The sequence below is a fragment of the Martes martes genome (assembly GCF_963455335.1).
Source record: "Martes martes genome assembly, chromosome: 3".
Taxonomy (NCBI): Eukaryota; Metazoa; Chordata; class Mammalia; order Carnivora; family Mustelidae; genus Martes; species Martes martes.
Genome location: NC_137890.1, coordinates 62,709,646 through 62,737,357, shown reverse-complemented (window position 1 = coordinate 62,737,357; position 27,712 = coordinate 62,709,646). Strand labels below are relative to the sequence as shown.

Below are 27,712 nucleotides of genomic sequence, written 5' to 3'. Positions count from 1 at the left end.
GGCAGAGGCAGAGGGAGAAGCAGTCTCCCTGCAGAGCAGGGAGCCCAATGTGGGACTTGATCCCAGGACCCTTGGATCGAGATGTGAGCCCTAAGGCAGATGCCCAACCAACTGAGCCACCCAGGTGCCCTGGGATATTTATATTCATTTATTTATATTTATTTATATTTATTTATTTATATATATATTTTAAAAAATTTGTTTATTTGACAGAGAGAGCATGTATAAGCAGGGGGAATTGCAGGGCAGAGGGAGAAGCAGGCTCTCCCCCTGACCTCCACTGACTGAGCCATCTGGGTCCCTTGTATGGAATATTTTCAGGTAAAAAGCACAGATCAGAACCAAAGAAAGCCAAAATACTTAGTTATCTTTCCTAATAATACAGCACTGAGTATGATAGGGACATTCTGGAAGACTTGTTTTGTATTTTGGAAGAGCTTCTGATGGCATGGGAAAATACCTAGCAACATGAAAAAGCAGAATATAAAATTGTATATGAATTGATCTGACTGTATGAAATATCTTTCAATGTCCAGTTGTGTCAAAAATCTGAAGGAAGTAATACTCAGATGTTAATGGTGGGAAGTATTTGGATTGTATAAATATGGGTAATTTATTTTTCCTTTATATTTTGACTGCCTTTTCACATTTTAAGCACCAAACACATTAGAAGCGTGTAAGGTTTTTGGAATGAAAATTAAGTTTATGGTTTTCCATTCCTCTTTGAGAGAGAATATTGGATTCAGGCAAGTGTTGATTAGTTTTACTGTTAAAGGAAGGAGAAGAGGATGGGGATTAGACTGCATATTTATTATTCAATTGCATAAGCATACCAGGTAGATATTGTTACTATCCCTATTTTTAATTATTTTTCCTTTTGTTTTTACTATTTTTTTAAGTTTTTATTTATTCGTTTAAGCAATTTCTGCACCCAACATGGGGCTTGTACTCATGATCCCAAGATCAAGAGTCTCATGCTTCTCTGACTGAGCCAGCCAGGTGCCCTCTATCCCCATTTTTTAGATGAGGAAACTGAGGCACAAAATTAATTGCCCAATGTTACATAGTAAGTAATGGAACCAAGCAAGATGTCAGTGGTTTTTTATTATAAAACTCAGGCTCTTAACCACTTCACTGTGCTACATCAGAGAGAATGATTATTTTTGGACTCTTGGAGAACAAGAGTTCTCTCTGCCTGCCTCTCTGCCTACTTGTGATCTCTCTATCAAATAAATAAATTAAAATCTTTAAAAAAAACACAAAAAACAGAACTAGAACTTAAATTTAAAATTGGAAATATGAGGGTAAAATAATATTAATGGATAATAATAAGTTAATTAACAGAATCTAAACTGTTAATGCAGAAACTGACAATCCCAAGACAAATTTTTGTTGACTCATCTAGCTGGTTAACTTTTTAATTTAATTTTTAATTTTTTATTTTTTTAATTTAATTTATTTTATTGGCAGAGAGAGACACAGTGAGAGGGGGAGAAGCAGGCTCCCTGCAGAGCAGGGATCCTGATGCTGGGCTTGATCCCAGGACCCTGGGATCATGACCTGAGCTGAAGGTAGCCGCTTAAAGACTGAGCCACCCAGATGCCCCAAGCTGGTTAACTCTTGAGGATGACAAAGTACTTTGATGTAAAGAACCTTTGGGTTAGTGGATTTTTTCCTCTTCTGAGCAGAGGAAAGAGTTTGTGGTGATGATTAATGAATGGTTGGGAAGAGATGACCAAGTGACCCAACATGGCTTACAGCGTGGCCAGAAGGAGTTGCCCGGTGTTTTCCTTTGTAGGTGAATGGGTGGACTTTACTCCTTTGTGCTGTGGACTCTGTCACTCCCTCCACATTCTGCTTAAAAGAAGGAAAGTAGTTCCTTTCACAGATGGACTTGGCTTGTTGATGCTCTGTGGTTGACAAAAAGAACAAGTACTGACCCATTTGGACAGAAAAGACTTTGTTCTTAGGGTGAGCTTAAGCTTCAGAATGGTTACTGAGTCCTCATTTGAGGGGCAAGGATGAGGTAAAATTCTCCCATTAAGCTGTTATCCAAACTTCGCTAAGTGCTAGTCAGTCTTCCTTAACATTTGGCAGTGTCTCCAATGCATGGATAGGAAACTGAGGCCAAGGGAGGCCTTGGGGCTTGCTCCAGACCACCCTCCTGGCATTGTAGGAGTTGTGGATTGCCAAGCTTTCTTACTAGATCATCAGTTGGCCTGTATAACTACTGGGATTTCCCTTGTTAGAGAAAGTCTTTCGGTTTTGCTTTGCAATATGCATGAAGAGAGTTGTGTGGTTCAGAGGCAGTGATAGCCTGGGCTTCCCAGGTAGGTACTGCTTGCCTTTGGATCTTGCTTCCAAATAATATTCATTCCCATATAACTTTAAGAAATCATGTCAGCTTAACAGTGGTTCTTCTTTTCACTGCTTCTGTATGTTGTTTGTGTGAAGTGGTGGTATTTTAGATGTTCCTAAACAAGTAGTTCATAATAGATGGACAGGATTTGTGCTAATGTAGCATGAGATTATGTAGGTTATTAATATTTGTTTTTTTTAAGATTTTATTTATTTATTTGACAGAGAGATCACAAGTAGGCAGAGTGGCAGGCAGAGGGAGTGGGGGGAAGCAGGCTCCCCACTGAGCAGAGAGCCAGATGCAGGGCTCGATCCCAGGACCCTGAGATCATGACCTGATCCAAAGGCAGAGGCTTAATCCACTGAGCCACCCAGGTGCTCCGTAATAATTGTTTTATTAAAAAAATTTCTTCTTTTTTTTAAAAGATTTTATTTATTTATTTGACACAGAGCGAGATAACAGGTAGGCAGAGAGACAAGCAGAGAGAGAGAGGGAAGCAGGCTCCCCACTGAGCAGACCCTCTGAGCCACCCAGGCGCCCCAAAGTGATAGAATTTCTGTTTACCTATGTGAAAGGTCTCCTTGGGGCAGTAAGTAGTGTTTAGAACCTTGAGTATTGTCACCAAATTTATTCAAGGTTGTTAAACTTAGGAGAACTTATTCAAGTTAACATTAAGTATGGGTTTCTTCATCTCTGAAATGAGAATAATACTTCCTGGGATTGTTGTGAGGGCTGAGATTGGGGTTGCCACATAAGAAGGCAGAGGTTGCTGTCTCCCCTGTCCTCTATCCATTTTATCCACAGAGATTTTTTCAGATAGAAGGGAGAAAGGAAAAAATTCTAAGTATTTCTACATTCTTGTTGTATAAAAGACTAGGCTGGTAGTTCTCAACTGGGAAGGATTTTGCCCCCCAGGGCACATTTGGCAATTGGGGAAAGACTTTTGGTTGTGGAAATGGAGCAGGAGGGGGTCACTACTGGCTTATCTAGAGGCAAAAGGCCAGAGTTGTTGCTAAACATCAAAACATCCCTCAGTGCTCTGGACAGCCCCTCAACAAAGAATGATCTGGTCTCAAATGGCTAATACTGCTGAGATTGAGAAACCTTGCTCTGTGCAAAATTACCCTGTATATTTTCCCTACACTGAAATCCCTTTACTTGTTGATGATTAAGTGTCTGCAAAACTCAGAATGGCATGAATATAGAGTTTGCTTCAGTTCTTCTCCTCACCGTCCTAAGAGGTCAATAGATCATTCAGGACCCTTGCTGCCTTCTGAGACCTTGGGTCCCCCAGGTGTGTGTTAGCAGAATGCTCATCCCAGGCCTGGTCCTCATGCTTCACAGAATGGGCATTGCTCCCACTGTGCTTCCTTCCTCCTCCCACACAACCTTTTTTACCACCTCCTTTATGAAGCTTTTTTTGATTTCCTCAGTGGAATTTCTTCCCTTGGATTCCTCATAACAGGTGTGCTTTCTCATGGAGATTCTCCTGGATTTGTGTCTTGCTTCCTGTGTCTCATTAGGCTCTGAGCTCTGTAGGGCAATACTCTTCCTTCTCTTTCCTGGTTCTGGAAACACCTGAGTTTAGTTCCTCACACATAATGGGCATGAAACAGACATTTAAAAAATAACAGTTTATGTTTTTCTTGATGAGGATGTGAAACTGTTTTATTCTTTCAAGTTCTGTCTTCCTTCTATTACTTTACTGTTCCTCTGTAAGTTACATGATGATGATAATGATGATAATGATGAGAGTGATGATGTCATCAAAGGTTCTCATCTGGTTTCACATGTTTTTCTAGAGTAACCATTTAAAGTATCAGGTCCACTGTTGCTCTTGGACTAACCTAACCTAACCCAATCCATATGATTCTTATATGTAGAAAGGAAGAGAGTGTTTCAGTCTTTTCTGCCACTGAACTGTGCTGGTAGAAAAAGAAATTTCAAGAATTAAAAAAAAAAAAGTACAGTTAAAGTAGGCAGACATATTGTTAAGGAAGTAGGTGGACTCTCGATAAATATGTGTATTGTAGCTTGGAAATAACTCTAAAGTGCTTTAAAATTTTAGTTTTACCTGTAATTGATTTATAGAGAAACAAAATGTTCTGAAATTCTGTATTATTGGTTATCTAAACCATAGATTTAAGTTATTCTCATAAAGTTACTAGTTGCTGAGAAGTTGGACTAGAGTGGCCAAGATCTTGGTTTCTGCTGGTCACACTGCTTGGCTCAACTTCTGCCTTTAGGACTTTGTTACTTGGGCAAGCCACCTCACTGTGCTGTAGCTTTCTCATCTGAAAAATGTGAATAGTAATTCTCCTCTAAGTTGTGAGAATTCAGTGAAATGTAGAATGTTCTAGTGAGGTGTTTGGTATGTAGGAAATGTTTTATAAATGGTAGCTATTATCATTACTTGAGCATAGAACAGTTTATAGAAGACAGAAAATAGGAAGGACATTGACATATTTTGAGTTGGGAAGACTCAGGTCAAGGGTGAGCTCGGCATGTGGAACTGCTGTGAGGATTTATACTAATGTTATTAGCCATTCCATACCTCCATTGCTGCAGGGCGAGCCATGTAAATAATTTCTGCCATTCTGTGGATTGTCTTTTCACTTCCTTGGTATTTTTATCTTTTTTTTTTTTTTTTTTTTTTTGAAGTGTGGTAAACTACACGTAAAGTCACCATTGTAACCATGTTTTAAGTGTGTAGTCCGTGGCGTTCGGTAGTGTCGTATTGTTGAGCAGCCATCACCATCTTTCTCCAGTGTTCTTTTCATTTTGCAAAAGTGAAACTCTTTATCCATTAAACAGTAACTCCCCATACCCACCTACCGTCAGCCCCTGGCCACCAGCATTCTATTGTTTCTGAATTTGAATACGCTTATTTCACTTAACATAAGGTCCTCAAGTATATACTATAGCATGTAACAGACTGTCCTTTTTAAATGCCAAATAATATTCCATTGCATATACCACATTTCCATTCATCTGCCAATGGACACTTGGGTTGCTTCCATTTTTTGCTCCTGCTGCCATGAACATGGATGTAGAATATGTGGTGGTGTTCTTGGAAATAAAAAAGGTTTTTTTTGTTTGTTTGGTTGGTTGGTTGCTGTTGTTTTATTTATTTATTTGAGAAAGACACAGTGAGAGAGGAAACACAAGCCAGGGGGATGGAGAGGGAGAAGCCGGCTTCTTGCTGATCAGGAAGCACTGTGCGGGGCTTGATCCCAGGACCCTGTGATCACGACCAGAGCCGAAAGCAGACACTTAATGACTGAGCCACCCAGGCACCCTGGAAATAAGAAAGGTTTTAAGAGTTTTTGGTGGAGGCCAATTTATCTATATTTTTGTGGTGGTTGCTTATGCTTTTGGTGTTGTGTCTGAGAAACTCATTGCCTAATCCAAAGTCACAAAGATTTCTGCTTATATTTTCTTTTAAGAGTTCCATAGCGTTAGTTCTTACATTTAAGTCTTTGATACTTTTGAGTTAATTGCAGTATATAGTATGAGTTCCCGTTCATATTTTTATGGACTGTTGGTTCTGAATGTGTTCTCCAGTTGTTCGGTCTGCTTTGGTTATGTTGCAAGGTTGGAGCATAAACGCTTCTGGCGGAGGCCCTTCTTCACCACCTGCTACAGGACCCCGAGACCGCCCTCTCCTAGCCCCAGAGGATTGAGAAGTCTGGAGCAGAGACTTTGGCAGTTACTTAATTTTGCACCTTCTTTATGTTTCTTTGTTCAGCATAATGGCTTCATTCTTTTTCACTTACCTCCACAGCATACTTTATGTTAGGTAGAAGACTCCCCCTCCGTGTAAGCCTCTTTGGGACTCGAATTCCCACCTGTGTGGATGCACGTCCCTTTTCTCTTCTGACCGCACTCCAGCATAGTGGTGTGCCGAGAGGGATCTTAGTGTTGTACCTCAAGGCAGCTTCCCTCCCTCCCATTTAAGAAATTTAAAACAAATAAAATGACAGTGGTGTTGCCAAAGGATGTAGCCTTTACAGTACTTCAGTAGATTGTTTTAGGCCCTTTTCTTGTTTACCAAACCAGTCATTAGATGACAAGCCTCTCCTGGTTTTTCCAGTGTTGACAAGTAAGTTTTGCTCTTCAGTAGGAACAAAAATAGCCCAAGACTGTTTTTGAAGGATTCCCCCTGGCTTGTGTGTGTATAAACTACATGCAGATTTTCTATACAATCAGAGATTCTCAGGGTTTCAGTTCCCCTTACATAGTACTTGAATTCCTAGAACAAAGTGCCTAGCATTTTGGGAGGTCTGGGGTTCCTGGTTTTAGCTAATTATGTTTTAAAACCTCTTTCCTTGGGTGCCTGGGTGGCTCAGTCAGTTAAACATCTTCCTTCAGCCCAGGTCATGATCCCAAGGTTCTGCTCAGTTGGGAGTCTGATTCTCCCTCTGCCTGCCACTCCCCCTGCTTGTGCTCTCTCTCTTTCTCTCTGTCAAATAAATAAATAAAATCTTAAAAAACAAAAACAAGAACCCAAACACACAAAGCTAAAAGCCTTCCCTTATTTTTTGGAGGTAGAAAGGTGGAAGGTATTAGCCAGTTTTTAAGTGGTGAGCATTCTTCAGTAAGTTAAAAATACTAAATGTAACCTAACTAAAGGTTCTTATTGCACCATATGTTGATGGGCTTGAGTTGCTGAGCATGGGAAAATCTTGGTGACCACCAGTTCCTATCTGCCTTCTAGGTCCTCTGGTTTCAGAATGATGCACATTCATTTCATTGTCCTGAATCCTGTCATCTGTAGCTTCCTCTTGAGAACACAGTGCCCCCCGGGGAGCCATGTGGAGGCCAGCGCCCCATAGGGCAACTGGATCTGTGGTCTTTTCCCAGGTCCACAACCCAGTATGTGAAAGGAGGTTCTGTGGTGGGCGGGCCCCACATCCAGCCATTTTATACACCCACAGACTGTGAATGAAGTTGAGGCAGTTGATAGCTTACTGCTCTAACCACCCATTGCCACTTACTGGCTGGGGCTGTTCACTGACCACAGTTGGATCACTGTAGTTCATGTTCCTGAATTCAGGAATTCAGACATGGAGCTCTTAGGAAGCGCACAAGGCATAAGAAGCATAGGAAGATGAGGTATAGAGGGAACACAAGCAGGGGGAAAGGGAGAAGCAGGCTCCCCACTGAGCAGGACCCTGGGATCATGACCAACTGAGCCACCCAGGCACCCCCATGTGGTATTGTGATGAATGTGGTAGACCACAGATGGTCTACCAAAGGATCAGGGACAGTACTGTTTTAATTCAGGGGAGAGGGGAGTCTGTTTCCAAGCAGGCGTGTGGGGGAAAACTTTGGGCTTTTGATATGTGGAGGTAATGACTCTGAACAATATTTTGGATTATTTCAGTTTACACAGTACTGTCATACTTTCAACCTCAGTTACTTGGACCTCAGCCACCCTGCCAGTTGCCAGCTGCATCTTGTCAGTAGGTGGCCATAATCCCCATTTCACAGATCAGGAGGTAGGCTTCTCATAGAGCATTTGACACATCTTCGATTTGCATCTGGCTGCGAGTCCAAATTCTACTGTTCCTTTTCCAGAAAGTAGTAGTAGAATGAGCAAAACAGCAGAAGAAAGACAAGCTCAGATAGTGCAGTGAGTTCTTCAGGATTGTGGAAAGGAGGGGTGAAGAGTAAAGGGAAAAGAGGGCCATGTTGATCATAAGGTACGGTGACACAAGTTGTCTGCCCAGGAAGACTGAAACCCTCAGGCTTTGAGTGTGTGTGTTTTTAAGAAACCGCTTTTTGAGGTGTAACTCAGTACATAAACTGCATATATTTTAAGTACACAATTTGATAAGTTTTGACTTAGAGATGCACATGCGAAATATTACCACAGTCAAGATAATGAACATACCTATCACTGAAAAGCTTCCTCATGCCACCTCAAAGGGCTTTTTATTTTATTTTTTTATTTATTTTTTTTTCAAAGGGCTTTTTAAAAAACAAAACAACTTTTTGTTTGGAAATATTTTCGAAAGGTAAGCTTAAAAATATAAAGAATGGGGCACCTGGGGTGCTCAGTGGATTAAAGCCTCTGCCTTCGGCTCAGATCATGATCCCAGTGTCCTGGGATCGAGCCCCGCATTGGGCTCTCTGCCCTGCGGAGAGCCTGCTTCCTTCTCTCTCTCTGCCTGCCTCTCTGCCTAGTTGTGATTTCTCTCTGTCAAATAAATAAAATATTATATATATATATATATAAAGAATTTATGTGCACTCTTTATCCAAATTCACCAATTTTTAACATCTGCCACATTTGTTTGCATTCCTATGTATATATATATGTGTGTGTGTAAATTTAGATAGACATATACACACATTTTTCCCTGACCCATTCATGAGTAGCTTACATAAAATGGTGTTGCTTCATTCATCCCTTAATGTTTCAGTGTGTATTTCCAAAGAGTAAGAATAGTCTCCTATATATCCATAGTATAGCTGGCACATTTAGGAAATTTACTACCTTTTCTTTCTACTTTCATTTATTTTTAAAAATTAAAAAAAAATTTTTTTTGGGATGCCTGGGTGGTTCAGTGGTTTAGTTTAAGTGTCTGCCTTAGGCACAGGTCATGATCCCAGGATCCTGGGATCAAGTCCTTGCTCAGTGGGGAGCCCTCTTCTCCCGCTGGCTGCAGCTCCCTCTGGTTGTGCTTGCGCACTGTCTCTCAAATAAACAAATAAAATCTTTTTAAAAAAATCAAAAAAAATCATTTATTTAAAAATTTTATTTTCTTTAGACTTTATTCATTTTTTAAACATTTTATTTATTTATTTTAGAGGGTGTGGGGGGCAGTGGCAGAGGGAAAGAGAGAGGAAGAAAGAAAAAATCCCAAGCAGATGCCTCCCTGAGCGAGTTCCATGCAGGGCCAGTCTCACCACCCTGAGATCACAACCCCAGCTGAAACCAAGAGCTGGAAGCTCAACCACAGAGCCACCCAGACACCCCTAGATTTCTTTTCTTTTTTTTTCTCCAAAAAGTAATCTCTATCCCCAATGTGGGATTTAAACTCACAACCCTAGGATCAAGAGTTGCATGCTCAACCGACTAAGCCAGCTTCTCCCCAAATTTATCATTAATACAGTGCTTTTCATTCCACTTTTTAATTCCATGTTCCACTTTTGTCAGCTTCCCAGTAGCATCCTTACTAGTGGCATGCTTTTTCTCCTGGTACAGGATCCAGTGACTGGCCGCACTGTGCATTGAAGAATTACTTTCTTCAGTTATGCCTTTGAACAGTTTCTCAGTTTCATCTCTCATGCAGTTGACAGTTGAAAGGACATACAGCAGTTAGATTAAAGAGTGTGAGGCTTTTGAGCAGGTGGTTGAAGTGATCCCTCGGGGTCCAGGGAACATGAACAGGGTCGGGATGGGCAGAGAGAGGGTCTGGGGCAACAGTCTTGTTGAGATTCAGAGAGGTCTAGGTTAGGCTGGAGGAAGTGCTGATAAAATTGCTTGGCTGTGGGTAGAACTGGGGAAGAGCAGAAGAGATTGCAGGGTTCTAGTAATGCTCATGATTTTAGCAAATCGAAGAAATAAAGAGGAGGGAGGAGTAAAGAAAAATTGGACAAGGGCAGGTTCATGTCCCCGTGTCATATACATATGTTTCTTAATTATTGACGTTATGACACCTGGCCTGTGTTAATTTTGTTTAGAAAGAGGTGGTGAAATGTTAGGAGTTTTGGATCTTGTGGCCAAATAGATAGAAGTTTGTTACACAAAGGGCAATTGTCAGTGAAGTCCCTTGGGTGCGTGTTGATAGCTGGTCGTCCTTCAGCTTTGGATGGAGGGAAGTTGGTCCTCTGGCTCTAAGGAATCACGGCTAATGTCATTTTGGGTGGCAGAGTCTGACTACCCAGTTTTAGGGAAGTTCATGAGCCCCTTGTCTGCTGTGAAACCACAACTCAGTACACATTTGGAAGGGAGAGAGGTGTAGGTGGAGTTTACAACTTTGTTATATAGATTACTTTAACTTTCTTTCGGTATTTAACACTACACTAAGGGTAAGGAGTTACCTCTGGGTGTTCTGTGTAATATAGTTGAATCAAGAAAATTTGGGAATCTAAACTGACATGGGAGGCACCTGGCTGGCTCAGTTGGTAGAGCATGTGATTCTTGATAATCCGGGTCGTGAGTTGAAGCCCCATTTTGGGAATAGAGATTACTTAAAAAAAAAAAAAAGTATTAAACGGACTAGGAATTACTTTTATAACCCTTGAGAAACCCTTGCGGGGTTTGGGGCAGGTCTCTCACTGATAGGACAGCTTTAGAAACAGCGTTACATTTCCAATTTTATAAAAGCTTATTGTTTTGTATTGAACCGTTATAACCACCTAAGATCAGTGAACTTATTTGGTTCCTTTGTCAGGAGATTGGGAGTATCTTTGAAAGTTTTTACAATATCTTAAGTAGTGGGATTAGTTAAAAATATATCCTGTTGTTACTAGAATGCCTGCTGGTGGGATTTCTCTTTTATTTGATTTTAGTTGAATACAGACTGCCCCTGATACATAGTGGTTTGACTTAAACGATTTTCCAACTTTACAGTGGTGCAGAAGCCATACACATTCAGTAGAAACCCATACTTTGAATTTTGAATTTGGATCCTTTCCCAGCTGGGCAGCAACGCCTCCCAGTCAGCCACGTGATGATGGGGGTAAACAATAGATACACTTATAGTCATCTGTACCCATATGACCACTGTTTTTCACTTTCAGTACAGTATTCAATAAACTACATGAGATATTCAACACTTTATTTTAAGATAAGCTTTGTGTTAGATGATTTCGCCCAACTGTAGGCTAATGTCCATGTTCTGAGTGCATTTAAGGTAGGCAAGGCTAAGCTGTGATGTTTGTAGGCTGGTTGTATAAATGCACTTTCGGCTTAGGATATTTACTTTACTTTTTTTTTTTAAGATTTTATTTAACACACACACACACACACAGAGACAGTGAGTGGGAACACAAGCAAGGGAAGTGGGAGAGGGAGAAGCAGGCTCACCACTGAGCAGGGAACCCGATATGATCCCAGGATCCTAGGATCATGACCTGAGCCAAAGGCAGATGCTAATCGACTGAGCCACCCAGGTGCCCCTCAACTTAGGATATTTTCAATTTACAGAGGGTTTAATCAGGATGTAACCCCATCATAAGTTGGGGGACGATTTGTATTCCTTAGAACAGGTATTTGCTCTTTCTTTTTTTGTTCGTTCGTTCATTCCTTCCGAACAGGTATTTTCTAAAATAGAGAGTAGTAAAGATTAAAAAAGCTTTCCACCCAGATCCCAGGTGCCCTCATTTAAACTCTCTTGTTTCAGTTTCAGCATATATAAAATAGAGCTGATAATCCGTACTGTCCTGGATTGCTCTTAAGAGTGTATATGTGATGTCTTCAGGTGGCAGTAGGGATGGTTGCTATCTATGTAACATCCCTACCATGAGCCACATTTTCCTTTAATTTGCACTTAAAAAAATATATATATATATATATGTATATATATAAAGGTTTTGTTTATTTATTTGACAGAGAACACAACTAGGCAGAGAGGAAGGCAGAGAGAGAGAGAGAGAGGAGGGGAAGCAGGCTCCCCACCAAGCAGAGCCCGATGCGGGGCTCGATCCCAGGACCCTGAAATCATGACCTGAGCCGGAAGCAGAGGCTTAACCCTCTGAGCCACGCAGGAGGCCCAATACCATTCTTTTTGATGGCTGAGTAATATGCCATTATATACTTACCACGTCTTTAGCCGTTCATCTTTTCAGTGGGCACTTAGGCTGCTTCCATAGCTTGGCTATTGTAAATAATGCTGCAATAAACACAAGGGTGTATGTATCCCTTTGAATGAGTGTTTTTGTATTTTTTGGGGTAAATGCCTGGTGGTATGATTGCTGGATTGTAGGGTAGTTCTACTTTCAACTTTCTGAGGATCCTCCATGCAGTTTTCCATGGTGGCTGCACTGGTGTGCCCTCCCACCAGCAGTGCAGCGGGGTTCTTCCCCCCCCCCCCCCATCTTCACCAACACTTGTTTCTTGTGTTTTTTATTTTGTTGCCAGTAGCTTTGATAACGCTACTGTTCTGCTTTCTGTTGACTGCACTATCAGGCTATGATGTGGTAACATTCCAGGTGCACAACATCTTAGAATTGAGACTAGGTTATATCTCCTTTCAGCCTCTCCAGCAGAAATCACTTAGTCCCTGTTTATCTGCAGAAATGGGGGCTTTTTTGACCATAATTTTGCACTGTTGGCCTCCATTCCTTTTATGAGATGCACTCTCATTTACCAATGTCCTTCTTGGAGTGTGCCAGTCAAGAGCTCATCTATCCTCTGGCTGTGATGTGGTTAGTTTTGAGCACAGTGGGACTTTAATTTCCTGTGATCTTCCTTTGATTAATGCAGCCTAAGACCCTGACAGAACCTAACTGATGGTTCAGTTGAAGCTTGCAGTCAGCAAGTGTTTCTGTTTCTCACATCCTTGTTTTATAATTCTGTTGAACTTTCAATTTCATCTTGATTTTTAACCCAGCATTCTAATTTGTCAGTGTAATTTAATTCTGTTGTTGGTTTTCTTGCTTGTCTCATTTTACTTCTTGTCAAGTTTGCTGGTCTGCCTTCTGGGTTATCACGTGACACAGAGGTATACATATGGAATAAGGAAAGGTTTATTAGTAAGAGTCAGCAGCAGTAAGAACTAATGCCCCAGGTGTTCCCCAGGGTCACTTTAAAAAGCCCGTGTTCATAGAGTGGCCTACCAATGGATTAATGTTTTATGGTCATGTTTTTGATAGAGAAGTGTATTTCAATATGATTGTGTAGTTTTTCGGAAGTCAGTTTACCGTCTTCATTGTTCTCTTCCCCTTTACCTACATTTCATTGTTTTTTTTTTAACTTTCCCATTGGAGGATTAAAGGAAAGGTGAATAAATGCAAATGAGGTTTGTTTTGATTTAGTAGGACTCTTGATAAAAGGTATTCTTTCAGCTGAGAATTTGTGTGAATGTCTTAACTATTAGCATACTTAAAGCCAAATAAAATGATTGGCATAGGCTTAAATCTCCCAAGTCTGAGCCTGGAAGCAGGGAGTGCCCTAGGGGGTCTTCTCCTATGTGGAGGTTAGTAATGAGTAGAGCACTCTTTCTCCTCCATGCTTAGTTATAGCTCTAGTAATTTTTTTTTTTTAAACATTTTTTTTTTAAACCACGTAAGAACCACCTCAGAGAGCTAAGAGTCCTTATTTCGTGATTCTTTTTTTTTTTAATTTATTTATTTGACAGAGATCACAAGTAGGCAGAGAGGCAGGCAGAGAGAGAGGAGGAAGCAGGCTCCCCGCGGAGCAGAGAGCCCGACTCGGGGCTCGATCCCAGGACCCTGGGACCATGACCCGAGCTGAAGGCAGAGGCTTTAACCCACTGAGCCACCCAGGCGCCCCAGCTCTAGTAATTCTTGGGGAATGGGCAGGATAGGAGTAAATTGGGAAATAATTTTTAAAGGATTGGAATTTTCAGGACACCTGGGTGGGTGGCTCAGTTAGTTAAGCATCTGCCTTCAGTTCAGGTTATGATCCCAGGGTCCTGGGATCGAGTCCTACCCACGTCCTTGCTCAGCAGGGAGCCTGATTCTCCCTCTACCTGCCAGTCCCCATGCTTGTGCTCTTTTTCTCTGACAAATAAATAGAATCTTAAAAAAATTTTTTTAAGGAATTGAAATATTTCAGTAAATAATAAAAGAGCTAATTTTTAAAAAAGATTTTGTTTATTTATTTGTCAGAGAGATAGCAGAAGCAGGGGGAGCAGCAGGCAGAGCAGGCAGAGGGAGAAGCAGGCTCCCCGCTGAACAGGGAGCCCGATGTGAGACTCAATCCCAGGACCCCGGCATCGTGACCTGAGCTGAAGGCAGACACTTAACCGACTGAGCCACCCAGGCTTCCCAAGCTAACTTTTTTTTTTAAATTGCTTTATCTGTCACTAGGTACTTCGTGTATATTATTTTATTTAATCATTAAACAACACTGAAATAACTACCTGCTATTAACTCTGTTTTGTAGTTGTGGAAATGGGCTTAGGGAATAGTGGAATTATGTGGAATTGGCAGAAAGTTTGGTTACTTTTGTGGAGATAAATCTTTGATTTGAGAAAGGCAGATTGCCTTTTGCCAGAAAAGAAAGAAACTCCATGGGTGAGCTGGTATCCAAGAGTGATATCTCATGGTATCATGTTGAGGCTTAGTCATTTGAATCAGAGATTTGTTTTTTAAGTAAAACCCCCCTTTATTTTTTAATTTTTTATTTAGTTATTCTTAAAGAGTTTATTTACTTGAGAGAGAGTGAGTGCGCGCGCACGCGAGCACAGGCAGGGGGAGTGGCAGGCAGAGGGAGGAGGAGAAGCAGGGTCCCTGCAGAACAGGGGGAACCCGACTTGGGACTTGAACCCAGGACCCTGGGATCATGATTTGAGCTGAAGGCGGTTGCCCAACCAAGTCACCCAGGTGCCTACACACCCCCTTTATAAGTGTAGCATTTTCCACAACTGTGAAATTTGAGATTTTAATTTCAGAATGAAGAAGTCTTTAATGGAATATAGTCTGTACCTGAGAGAGAAGTGTCAAGCTCATTAGTTAGGATACAAATCTTTTTAAAATAACTGTATGTAAATAATTACATAATGCTGAAGAATAATTTTTTTAAAAGATTTTATTTATTTATTTGACACAGAGAGAGAGATCACAAGTAGGCAGAGAGGCAGGCCAAGAGAGGAGGAAGCAGGCTCCCTGCTGAGCTGAGAGCCTGACGTGGGGCTCGATCCCAGGACCCTGGGATCATGACCTGAACTGAAGGCGGAGGCTTCAACCCACTGAACCACCCAGGCGCCCCTGCTGAAGAATAATATTAATACATCAGATGTCTTTTGAGGAGCCTCAATCATATACAGAGTACTTTAGGGTTTTAAGGATTTGGAAGAACCCCAGTTTTATACTGCTTTCTACTGCTGGAATGCTGATAGAAATAAAAATTGAGCTTAATGGGGCACCTGGGTGGCTTAGTTGTTAAGTGTGCCATCTGCTTGGGTCGTGCTCCTGGGGTCCTGGGATCCAGCCCCACATTGGGCTCCCTGCTCAGCGGGAAGTCTGCTCCTCTCTCTCCCACTCCCCCTGCTTGTGGTCCCTCTCTCACTGTGTCTCTATCAAATAAATAAAATCTTAAAAAAAAATGGAGCTTAAGCCATAGATGAGCTAATGAGATAGCTGCTTTTTATTTGGTACTTCTTTTGTACTAGTTGGTAAGGGCATAAGTAGTTCCAATTCTTACTCCGGCCATACAAAGTAGATGATGTTGATATTCCCCTTCTTTAAAGTGGAAATCAAGGCTTGGATAATTCAGGTAATAATGCAGTTAATAGAAAGGACAGGCTGGAATCAAATCCAGGTCTGTCTGTCTCCAAGGCTCTTAGTTTCTAATATTGTACTACCTTCAGTTTTCTAGTGCTAGTCTTCAATAAAATGAAATTACTCCTCTCTCTGCCTTTATCATCCATTTGAGCAGAATCACCCACCATGACATAGTCCCGCAACATGGAACACAGCTCTTGGGAGCTTAGAAAAATGAAGTGTTTATTTTATTATGAATTGGTATTTACACGTGTACTTTTAAAGTTCTTGAATCTTGAACTGGTCTGGAAGGAATGTTTGGAAATGTGGTTAATATCATTTTGACCGGTGTTGTTACTTGTTGGTTTCTGTTTTGTCAATGAAAGGATGGGGTTGAAGTGGCAATTATTTGTTCAGTGGTCCAAAATGTGTGAGAGGACTTGACCTCTTCATTTCTTGTTCATGATAATCTTAGGCTTACACTCTAGTTTCCATTCTCTCCAAATATTTTCACATATAGTACACCTCCTTTGTCGTGCCGTGTGCCATGTTGTGCCATGTGTGGTGTAGTCTACTCATGCTTTCCTTGCTTTAGAAAATCTGAAATTAAAAATTAAATATTCTTTGGTTTTGCTTTCTTCTTAGTTATTCAACATTGTTAACGTGTCTCTCTCTGTTTTTAGATCGTGATTTCTTTCTTTCTTGTTTTCTTTCTTTTTTTTTTTTTTAAAGATTTTATTTGTTTATTTGGCAAAGAGGGAGAGATCACAAGCAGGCAGAGAAAGAAGGGAAAGCAGGCTCCTGCTGGGCAGAGAGCCTGATGCAGGGCTCGATCCCAGGACTCTGAGATCATGACCTGAGCCGAAGGCAGAGGCCCAACCCACTGAGCCACCCAGGCGCCCCCAGATCGTGATTTCTTTTCCTCCTAACAACTCATTTGATATTTTTTGTTCCTTCATCCAAATATAAGTTAGGATCGCAGAGATGCTGGCTTCTTGAGTGCTGGGGCTCCTTGTCTCTACTAGCTCCGACTGTATTTCCCACCTGGCCCTTGCATACCGAGGACATGTTATTTGGTCTTCTTTTCTATCAGAAGATTCTATGGTCTGTGGTGATGTCACCTTTCTTTCTTTTTGTGGTAAATATTTTTAAAGACCTTTCACCTTTTCCAATTCCCTTATTCATTACGGATAGTTGGTTCCCTAAAATATACTTTCTCTTCCTATTATCCCATTTGGATTCCATGCAGAAATTCTAATTGAAGTATCCACGTAAAGATGAATATTTTTGTATAATATTTTAAAAATCTGTTTAGTTTTTTCTTTTTAATTGAAAATTATTTGGATTCAGCAAGGTGGGTAAGGGATGTCATTGTATGTATTTGTGTGTTAGGGTTCTAGAGCAGAAGGGATGTAACTTGGAAAAAGAACACCTGAAAAACTCAGAATTTGTCTTGTGTTTCCTGTATCAAGCAACCAACCACTACCAGTTAATTGCAGTTTGAACTGGGGGTTAGTTGCTACTTTTCCCACATACCTGCCCCCCACCACCTCCATCCAGGCTACCAAGTACTGCCCGGTTATTCTTTTCATTCCTTGGGTCTCTTTTAGGTCTTAATTTTATTGTGCTTCTTTACCTTTGCATCCACCCTAACTCACTGGTCTATTCTGTCCTTCAGCACAGAAACAAAGCTTCATCTCTCCCATTCCTGTGGTAGCTTCTAACACTTAACCTCTTACAGTAAGTAACGTTCCTGATCATAGGCTTTTCGTACATCAGGTGTCTCTCTATTACGAAATGCCCTTTCTGCTACCCCTGCTTACGATTTTACCGATAGACCTCTTGTCCTTACCCATGTGCGTTTTGCCCTCTCTAGAGCCTCTTCATCTGAAATACTGTTTCCCTGTCTCTTCATTAGACCTACATTGTCTCATCCTCAAGACTCATTTCCTTCTCAAGAACTTTCTAGAGGTACCTGTTTTGATTCTTATTTTTATCAATTAGTATTTCCATCTCTCTCCTTCATACTTCTTCAAACATTAGTGTCTTTGTAGAGCTCTTCTGAGAGAGCTCAGTGCGGTCTACTAAAGATATCTGTGTTCCATTCAAGTAAATATTCCAGGTAGTACTTTTGAATTCAGAAAGACCTTTTTTCCTTTCCCTCTCCATCCCATGTGCGATTTTATCAGCAAATTCTGCTCTGTCTTAACTTAAGAGTGTTCAGATTTCCTTCCCATGTCTCACCTCCTCCACCCCTGGCCCTGGTCCAAGCCATATGATTTCTCACCAGTTGCTTGCTGTGTCTCCTAATGGGTTTCCCGCCTCTGCCCTTGGCTCTGGTCAGCCAAGGATGTTGTGAGTACGAAATGGGAAAGTGCACAAAGCTTGGTCATAAGCACTCCATAAATGGAATTTGTCTAGTAACTATTTTAGACAGTAAGAGCTCCACTCAAATGCATCCCCTTCTCTGAAGAATCTCCTGACCACACAACTAGGATGCATTTGCTCTCTGAGCTGCCGTAACACGTTGCCTGCATGTCTTTCATGAAGTTGTCATGCAATCTGCTTTTTAAAAAATGATTATATCCTTAAGAATCTTACCCTATGCTTAATATGCTGTGGGGGACATTCCTGATTACCTAACAAAACCCTGCTTCCCCCTGAGCCCTCTCCAGGTCTGCAGTGGTGATGTCTCAGGAAAGGTAGGCATCTCCTACAGTCCCAAGGGGGTAAGTCATCATTGGTCAAAACCAGGGGTTGGCAAATCACAACCTGCTAGCCAGATCTGGCCTGCCATTTTTCTTTTTTTTTCTTCTCTTTTTTCTTTCTCTTCTCTTTTTTCTTTCCCTTTTCTTCCCTTCCCCTTTCTTCCTTCCTTTTCTTTCTTTCAAAAGATTTTTTTATTCATTTCTTTGAGAGAGAGAGAGAGAGAGAGAGAGTGCAAGCGTGCACAAGTGGCAGGGAGCGGCAGAGGGAGAGGGATCCCAGGACTCTGGGATCATGACCTGAGCTGAAGGCAGATGCTTAACCGGCTGAGCCACCCAAGCACCCCATGGCCTGCCATTTCTTTTTGTAGGGTCATGAACCATACAAAAAAAATTTTTTTTTTCTTTAACAGTTTTAAAAGTCTGAAAAAATAAAAATCAAATAATATTTTGTAACAGGTAAAAATTATATGAAATTCAAATTTCAATGCTCCTAGATGAAAGTTTTTTTTTTTTTTTTAAGATTTTATTTATGTATTGCACAGAGAGAGATCACAAGTAGGCAGAGAGGCAGGCAGAGAGAGAGAAAGGGAAGCAGGCTTCCCGTTGAGCCGAGAGCCCGACGTGTGGGGCTCGATCCCAGGACCCTGGGATCATGACCTGAGCCGAAGGCAGAGGCTTTAACCCACTGAGCCACCCAGGTGCCCCATAGATAAAAGTTTTATAGGAACACAACCATACTTGTCTCTTTACCATGTCTATGGCTGCTTTTGTTTAGAACAGCAGAGCTGAGTAGGTATGACAAAGATTGCATGCCCTGCAAAATATTTACTAAAATAGTTACTAGCTGGTTGGTCCTTTTCAGAAGTTTGCTGACCCCTATTCTAAACCAAATATAACTCCATTCTTTTCCCAGTGTTTATGTTTGGGCAAGCATGAAACTCAAGTTCTGGGCTAGTGGAATACAGGGGGAAGCTTGCCAGGGGACTTCTGGGAAAGATTTTTGTGTGTGTGATGAAAAAGATATGGAGAATTCTTCCTTCCTGGCCTTAGATGTTACATGTGAGGATGTGATAGAGCTGTGGCAGCCACTTGGTGATCATGAGGGAAAAGTCAAGAGAATCAGAGAGAAGTTGACCCAGATACTTTTGGGCTGTTAAATTAACCAACCCTGGAAATTCCTATTTCTAGATTTCTCTTTATATTCAAAATAAATATATTAAGAGTTGTGCATCCTGTTATTTGCAGCCAAACAACCCTAAAGTATATGATTTAAGAAAATGATTTTAAAAATTATGTCATAGTATTTCCTTTTGTTGATGATCCATTAAATTTTATCCATTTTCAGGCATTTTTCCTAAGTCTTTGCTACTATAAATGATGTCTTTAAAAATATATGTATATTATAAATTCAAATCTAAGGCTTATGAAATATACAGCTCAGCTCATTTTTTTTTTTTTCTTGCTCGTACCATTAAAAAGTTGTTAAGGAAAAGACAAAAGAAAATGACCTCCTTTATTTTTATTTTTTAAAAAAGATTTTATTTATTTAATTGACAGAGAGAGAGACAGTTTGAGAGGGAGTACAAGCAGGGGAAGGGGCAGAGGGAGAAGCAGGCCTCCTGCTAAGCAGGGAGCCTGATGTGGGGCTCAATCCCAGGATCCTGGGATCATGACCCTAGCCAAAGGCAGATGCCTTTTTTTTTTTTTTTTTTTTTTTTAGATTTTTATTTCTTTGACAGAGATCACAAGTAGGCAGAGAGGCAGGCATAGAGAGAGGGAGAAGCAGGAGCCCCACTGAGCAGAGAGCCTGATGCAAGGCTCGATGCAGGGCTTGATCCCAGGACCCCGGGGCCATGACCTGAGCCGAACGAAGCAGAGGCTTTAACCCACTGAGCCCCTCAAAGGCAGATGCTTAACGACTAAGCCAACTAGGTGCCCCAAACAACCCCCTTTAAAACATTGTCTTAACAACTCTTTAATGGGATACAAAATACTCCCTTATTCCACACTGGTGACAAAAATCCAAATCCATGCTTATTTCAAATACAAACTCTACCTGATTCCAAAAACGATTTGAGAGAGTTTCCAATAAAGGTTACATCAACAGTCCACAATATTCAATGGGAGTTGTGTGATCAAAACATTTTTTTCTTCTTTCTCATTAATTAAAAGTACTGAATCAGAGATGATTTAAGTTTTTGAGTTATTTACAACTCCAATTAACACTTTGTTAAGGCACATCCACATGGTATTAGGGCTAAAATGCTCCAAGTGATGAAATTATATCCCCATTTTTGTATCATTCCCTAGTGCATTGTGAAATACTGTCGAAGTAGCAAAGTCTCGCTTTTTCATGTTAGCCACTCTGTCCCCCCACCTTTGACCTACATCACATCTGCCCCTTCATCAGATAGTCGGCTATACTAATGTCCCTGGATTGTGTAGTCCCAAGTGTAGCAAGCAACTTCCTGGAGCACACGGGTCAGTGCATTGACTCGCTTGCTGTTTGGAACCCAGATCTGAAATGCCATTGGGTTAAGCTACCTATACTGATGGAAGTAATGCAGGACTCTGTAAAGTCCTGTTCTCCAGGCCATCAGATGCCTGGGGAATTACCCTCAGAACAAAGTTTGAGTGGAAAATCACCAAGAAGGTGATTTTCCAATGAGTTCTCTGAGCTTCTGTGAGGTGTTAAGCTTTTCAACATGTTATATTTCTCTATTCCTAATGCAACAATAACAAAGAGCCACTCCTGTGAGGGAGTTTAAGCTGCCAAGGTGAATTTATAAAATGTGAAGGGAGGTCTATTTCAGGAGAAAGAACTGGTTCCTGCAACTCTCTTGCTTTTAAAAGGAAGCTTCTGGGAAGTTAGGGCCATGAACTTCAGACTTGAACAGAACTCTGCGGAGTTCCAGCTCTTTCATTAGTACTTATATAACTTTGGGCAAGTGACTTGGCCTCTGAGTCGCCCATCCTTCACCAACCTCACTGGTGCCAGGCAGGGTGTGAAGCACCAGGATACAGCAAGCAAGACAACAGGACAGAGGCAAATGGATGAGGGTTTTTGCAAAAAAGGTAACTTTGCTAATTGGGGGTTCAAATTTGCACAAATGTTTCCTGGTTATTTGTGAGTTTACACATAAACTGAGGCTAAGGTTGTTGAGGAAATGTGAGGGAAAAAAGAAATGTAGCAGGAGTGCTGAGAGTCTGGAGCAGCTTTTGTGAGAGTAGGAGAAGGGACTCAAGGGAGACAACACAAAGAACAAGGTTGGCTGGCCACCCGGTGAGGGCGCAACAGTGACCTGGAGTAGTGCCTGCCCTCACGACGGTGGATGGCCCCAGCTGGCTCCTGGAGCGGCAGTGGCCCACGTGGTGGATTGCCCCAGCAGGATCACGGAGATCAGAGGCCGTGATGCAGTTGCGTGAAGGCTGGGGTTTGAAAAGGTTAAATGGTTCACTAAAGGTCACCCAGATTTTTACACAAGCATCCTGGCTCCAACTCCTGTGCGCTTTCCAATCTGTACTGGATCTGTCCTTAATGAGGTTTCCTTTGAGTCTCAAGTTTCTAGCTTGCTAAAGCCACTGGACCAGGGGATACTGAAAGTCCTGGAGTCCTCTAGAATGTTGTAATGGTAGGTTCTGCTCCTGAGTCTGCTTCCCACCAGTTAGGTCACAAGTCACCTTGGGCAAGTATTTCAAACTCCCTGGCGTGTTTCTGTAATTGAGTTTCAGAAACTTGACTTCTAAAGTGCTGATTTTGGGAACCTGGGTGGCTCAGTGGGTTAAGCCTCTGCCTTTGGCTCAGGTCATGGTCTCAGGGTCCTGGGATAGAGTCCCACATCCAACTCTCTGCTCAGCAGGGAGCCTGCTTCCTCCTCTCTCTCTCTCTGCCTGTCTCTCTGCCTACTTGTGATCTCTCTCTCTGTGTCAAATATATAATTAAAACCTTTAAAAAAAACAAAGTGCTGATTTTATGAAAAGTCAGTTTGTGCTGTTTTTATGAGTGCCCCCATTTACCAGGAGCTCTGATGCCCTCACAGCGCCTCCTACCTCTGGAAAATCTGTTCAGTTGTACGTTCAAGTTAAGCACTTGCACTAACACAAGTCACGGGGGATATTTAAGTCTCCCCTCCCCCCATCACTTAAGTGATATTGTCAGTCATCCAACACCGCAATCAAACAGGGCAAAAACAAATTGTAAAAGGAAAAGATAGCACAGTTTAAGGAAGAAAATGCAGTATAGAAAATGAAAATAAATGCATGAACACTGAGCCAAAGAAATCCGAAGGCCACGACTGAGTTACATGAAGCAGCTAGCTGTCAGGAACAGACTAAGAGCTTTCCAATTGAGTAGGTGTTAGCTCTCTGTCTTAGCGAACTGGAGAAAATTCCTTTACTCCCCGTATACAAGATTCTTTGAATAGTGCTTTTTAATAAAATGCCAGAGAGCCACAGAAGTAGCCTATAACTCATTAGGAACTGAAAGATCAGAGAAGCCCGATTTAGAGCCAGTTTTCATCGGTGGGTGTGACCTTGCGGGAGGCAGACTAGGAAACGTTTGTTTTGTGGGGGTTTTTTTTCCTGGCAGTAAGCGAATATATTTTTCATCACCACGTCTCCGGTACTTCTGTAGTCAAATATAAAATAGAGGCCTTGAGTCCCAGCACGGTTCACCAGCCCAAAGACTTCAGCGGGTCCTCCCAACACCCCCAACCCCCGCTGGGGGTTGAGTTCCAGCTGGGGTCGAGCCTCTCAGGAGTCCTCCGGGAACCTGGAGGAAGGGAAGCAACCCGGGGATGGCCCGGGCTCCCTGTCCTCCAGGTCCTCCAGTTCGTGGGCACGCGGGCCGGGGGTCCCGTGGCCTGCGCGGGGCCGAGCGCGCCGCCTCAGCGGCGGACTTCCGCTTCCCACGCGCCGGCCCCGCGCTGCCCGCCCCCGGCCGAAGGGGTGCTCCGGTCCCGGGGGCCTTCGCCCTTTGCGCTCCCGCGCGGGAGGGCGGAGCGGAGGGCCGGCCGGCTGCCGACGTGGGTGTTAAGCGGCCGCCCTGGCGGCGGAGGCAGAGCCGAGAGCCCGCGGCGGAGCCAGAGCAGCACGCGTGGCCAACTGGCGCGGCGGTGAGCGTCAGCCCCACAACCGTCGCTCTGGGGGCGGCCGGAGGGAGCGGGGCGCGAGCGGACCTACGCGGCCAGGCGGCGCGACCTTCCCGGGCAGCCGGTAGGCTTCTGGGGTCCGCGGCCCGCGCGCCGTGCACGTGCCCAGGTCGTTAACGGGCGCCGTGGGCCGGGACTCGCCGGAGACTCCGGGGCTCCGCGGCCTCCTTTCCGTGGAGTCAACTGCCGGGAAGGGTGTCCTCTTTGCCCCCGCGGAGTGTCATCAGGCCTCTGGGCACCGGGCCGCCCGTGCCCGGGCCCGAGCGGGGGCGGTTATGAATGGGAGACTCTCGCAGGTTGTTGGGCTGGAGTCCGAGGAGGTGAAAGCCAGGACGAGAAAGTTGGAAGCAGACTCCCTCGCGGGCCCTGTGCCCCCCCGGGATCCAGAGCCTCAGAGCGGGAGTGCCTGGCGGGCGTCGCAGCGCCTTGGGTCCGGCTCTAGTCCTGGGGGGAGGGCGGCCGCGCCAGCTTGAGCCTGTGCCGCAGTCTTCTCGCCCTTGGTGTTACCTGGTGGAGCAGGCGGCCTCAGAGCGTTCTCCCAGGCGAGAAACTCATTTCCCCCCGGGAACAGAAGGTGTGTGGCTGGCGTTGTTGTTTGTCTCTCCTGGAGTCGGACCCACGTGTGCTTGCAGGAGAGGTAAAGGGGCGCTAAAAGGATTCAGCTTTTTAACTGGCTCAAGACTGAGTTTTAACTTCTGCTGACCAGTCTTGCCTCCCCCAAGCCGAATGTATTTTTCAAGACTTCTTGAAGCTGCCTTCTTAAACCACACAATAATTTGAGTCAGTTGCTGAGTTAATCTGTTAGTTCCCATCACTGTTTTTTTAGTATCTTAATAATTCTATGAGTCGTTACTTGTGGGATTTGATGCGTTTAAGTTTGGCTTACCGGAGGGGTTAAATTCGCAGCGATGACACATAGTAGGATCTATGCCTTTCTTATAAACTCAGAAAGAAATGTTGGCACCCCAAGAATTCAACCGATGGAGAAGCTCCCCACTTGCCTCCATTTTTCCTTTAAAATGCGGGGCTCGGTGCTTGTTTTTTGCTTTTCTTTTTGGTCAGGTTGGAATACTCTGGAATTAAGTATTGCTCGGTAGGCACAGACCCAAAAGGCAAGACTTGAGTTGAGTCCCCTGACTACTTGTATGACCTTGGAAAATCTCTTGCTTTCTGGCCTCGGTTTTCCATCTGGAAAAGGAAGAGATTGGATTAGGACCCTCGTAGCCTTCTCTAGGTACAGGATGGCCACAACCTCGTCAACTATAGTTATTGATACTGCCTCTCCTGTCCTATCAATAACATAAAATCCATGTCTTGTCTGTTTCACTTAGTTGCTTTTTCAAGTCCAGTACTATGCTTTTGTGGTTGCTGGTTTTACAATCTTTTTTTTTTTTTTTTGCAAGGAAAGCAAGATTCTTGGTGTCTGATCACTCACAACAGGTGTCAAGTGGTTAAAAAAGACTTCTTAGTGGATAAAATTATTTTCCGCCCACGTTTAGGTCCACATTGGCATTCATTAATAACCCAGCTGGCCCACCAGCCTCCAAGAGGTGGCCTGAGTGGGAGCACAAAGGTCTTTAGCGTGATGAATGAAAATTGTTCTTTGTTATTGACGGATAAGTCACTTTCTTAGTTTGAAAACCACACAGAATTGGTTGCTGAATTGGTTAGCTTGATATTATGTGTTAATGAGCCACCTTTCTTTTTTTTATAAAAAATCTGTATCTTTTAAGTCCATTTCTCTGTGATAGTTGATTTTTGTCTAACAGTAGAGGAGTAGACTCTAGTTTTCCCAAACTTTTTAAGCTCTAGCCCAACCATGCTGAAACAAGATCACTGGGAGACAGACCTGGTTATCTGAATATTTTACCGGTGCCCCAGTGATTCTTATCAAACAAATTTAGGACACAGTGTTGCTTCTCAAAATGTGATTGGTGGCCAGTCATTATCAGCCTCATCTGGGAGTTTGTAATGACTGGCAAGGTTTCTGGTCCCACCTGAGGCCTAGCACATCAGAATCTGTAGTTTAACAAGGTCCCCAGGTGTTTTGTGTACACGGTTATGGTTGAGAAGGTCTGGAGAGGCCTTTGATGACCATTACTAATGCTTGGTGCTGTGCTCTGTAGTTCTAAGAACAGCTGTCCCATGTGGCTATTTGTGATTGCCTTTATATTATGATAATTCTATTATTCACCTTTGATTCGGGGGGACCTCCAGCTTAAGGGGCCCGAGGGCTCATCCTGCTGGTGGAAGATCAGGAATTCAGACCCACGCATATGTCACTTAGCAGAACACCTAATCCATTACTTTCCAGACCTGCTGTTTTGTGACCTCCTAAGAGGGACTCAACTCAGGTTGCTGTCTGAATTTAGAACTGAGCTTAGTTGCCTGACAGTTCCACTTAGGCCTCTGAAAAACTAGTTTGATATGACTTGGGTGTCTGTGGTATTTGGCATTCACTTGTAAGATTTTCAGAAGGGTTGGTTGAAATGCTCCCTATGAGTGGCTGTAACTCTGATAACTCAGGGAAGGTTTTTGACTTGTGAGTTTTTCATGGGGAGATGGTGGGCGAGTAGAAGGCAGGCCAGTTGCTAAGCTGCACTGATACCTTGACTGCCTTTTTCTTTTCTTTCTTTTTTTTTTTTTTTTTTTTTGCAAAAGGGAGAACTGATCTCCCAGCTCCCGGAGGTTGAGGTCCCAGTAACCAGGCAGCAGTTCTAGAGAAAGGCTGCAGAGGCTTCACTGATGGTGAGCTCTGGTCTCCTTTCAGGGATATGAGACACCCGTCATAAGCTCCGGAGAGTTGCCTTCCACAGAGACCAGCAGAGGAGTGGGCCAACATGAAGTCCAGTCCTGCCATCCAAGCTGCCATTGACCTCACAGCGGGGGCTGCAGGTAATTCCAGGGGAAACCCATCCTCTAGTCTTGGAGTACCTGCTACAAGTGGGATCCAGTGAAGGGGTGGTGAAAATATTACTTTTGTCACTCCCAGAAGCAACATGCTTTCTCTTTGGAGGGAATCCATGTAATCGAAGTGTACTATCGTCTTCTAAGAACAGCAGAAGGTAGAGCAGTTCCCTTACAATAAAACTTTGAGTCAGGGTGCAGGGTGGGAATGTCCTCAGTTCACAGCTGGAAAACCTCACAGCTCAGAGTTGAAGTCCTTTGTCCATTGTCACACACCTGGGATGTGCAGGTGACGTGGGATTTTACACCAAGCCTGGCAGTCTTCAGAGCCCTTGTAGTCCAGAATCATACTATGCCGTCTCTCCAGGGAAGTCCTACTTACTGTCCTTATTGCTGCCAAGGAAAGAAAGGAGGACACTCTTTGGAAATGTCTTTGGTAACTGAGGTTGATATTTGATGGTTTCTAAAGGCCTAAAAAGAAAAGAGAGGCCCTAGGATTTGCCAGGGAAGGGTGGGCTGGACAGGGGCTGAGCCCCAGGGCAGACTGTGGCCTCAAAAGGCACAGGTAAATACTCCTGGGCAGTGCTTGCAACACACACAGGCCACTCTTTAGAAATATCACCTTTACTCAGCCTGAGGGCAGTAATTGGAAGTGTGTGCGTGGTGACTTGGTTCTCTAGGTTCCTGTGTTATTTTAGCGCCAGAGGAGTGCTGGAATGCTCCTATTTCCCAAATGAGAACCCTGGTTTACCCTTGCCCCTTACACTGATTCCCTTTTTAAAAAAATTTTTTTATTTTTTTATTAACATGATGCATTATCAGCCCCAGGGGTATAGGTCTGTGAATCGCCAGGTTCTTACACTGACTCTTATAAGGGCCTCGGCCCCTGGGAGTGGAGAGGCCAGAGGGGTGAGTTGCCTGTTGTCCTCTTATCCAGTGGGACCTCCCGGGTCAACAGATCAGGTGCAGCCACAGGGCCACCCTCGTCCTGCCATCATTCCCTTAACTGTGAAAAAGAAGTTACAGTTTAGAGAACAAAGTATTTTCTCCTGAACCAAAGGTCGATGGAGGTAGGCTAATTGAGAAAGGCTATAGGCAGTGCATTACAGACTGATAAGAAGTACAGGCACCAGCTCCCAGTTTAGAGACCACAGGAGTGTCCTGGCCCAGGAGGAGGGGGAACTAAG

At 43.2% G+C, this 27,712-nt stretch overlaps 1 protein-coding gene across 3 annotated transcripts in view; it reads left to right on the top strand.

The window, feature by feature from the left end:
* LOC308339389 (uncharacterized protein) overlaps positions 1–27,712 on the top strand; it is a 115,386-nt gene that overhangs the window by 27,492 nt on the left and 60,182 nt on the right. The window contains exons 1-2 of one of the 3 annotated variants that reach the window (XR_013966509.1): positions 23,572–23,682; positions 26,389–26,518. The exons of 1 other annotated variant lie outside the window; for it this stretch is intronic. Coding sequence is in view for 1 of the 2 variants with exons in the window: in XM_080797992.1 (XP_080654118.1) it covers positions 26,389–26,410 (22 nt within the window). In the remaining variant the exon portion in view is untranslated. Of the gene's footprint in view, positions 1–23,571; positions 23,683–26,388; positions 26,519–27,712 lie in introns of those variants that run through there. One more of the 3 variants, XM_080797992.1, reaches the window with a different exon arrangement.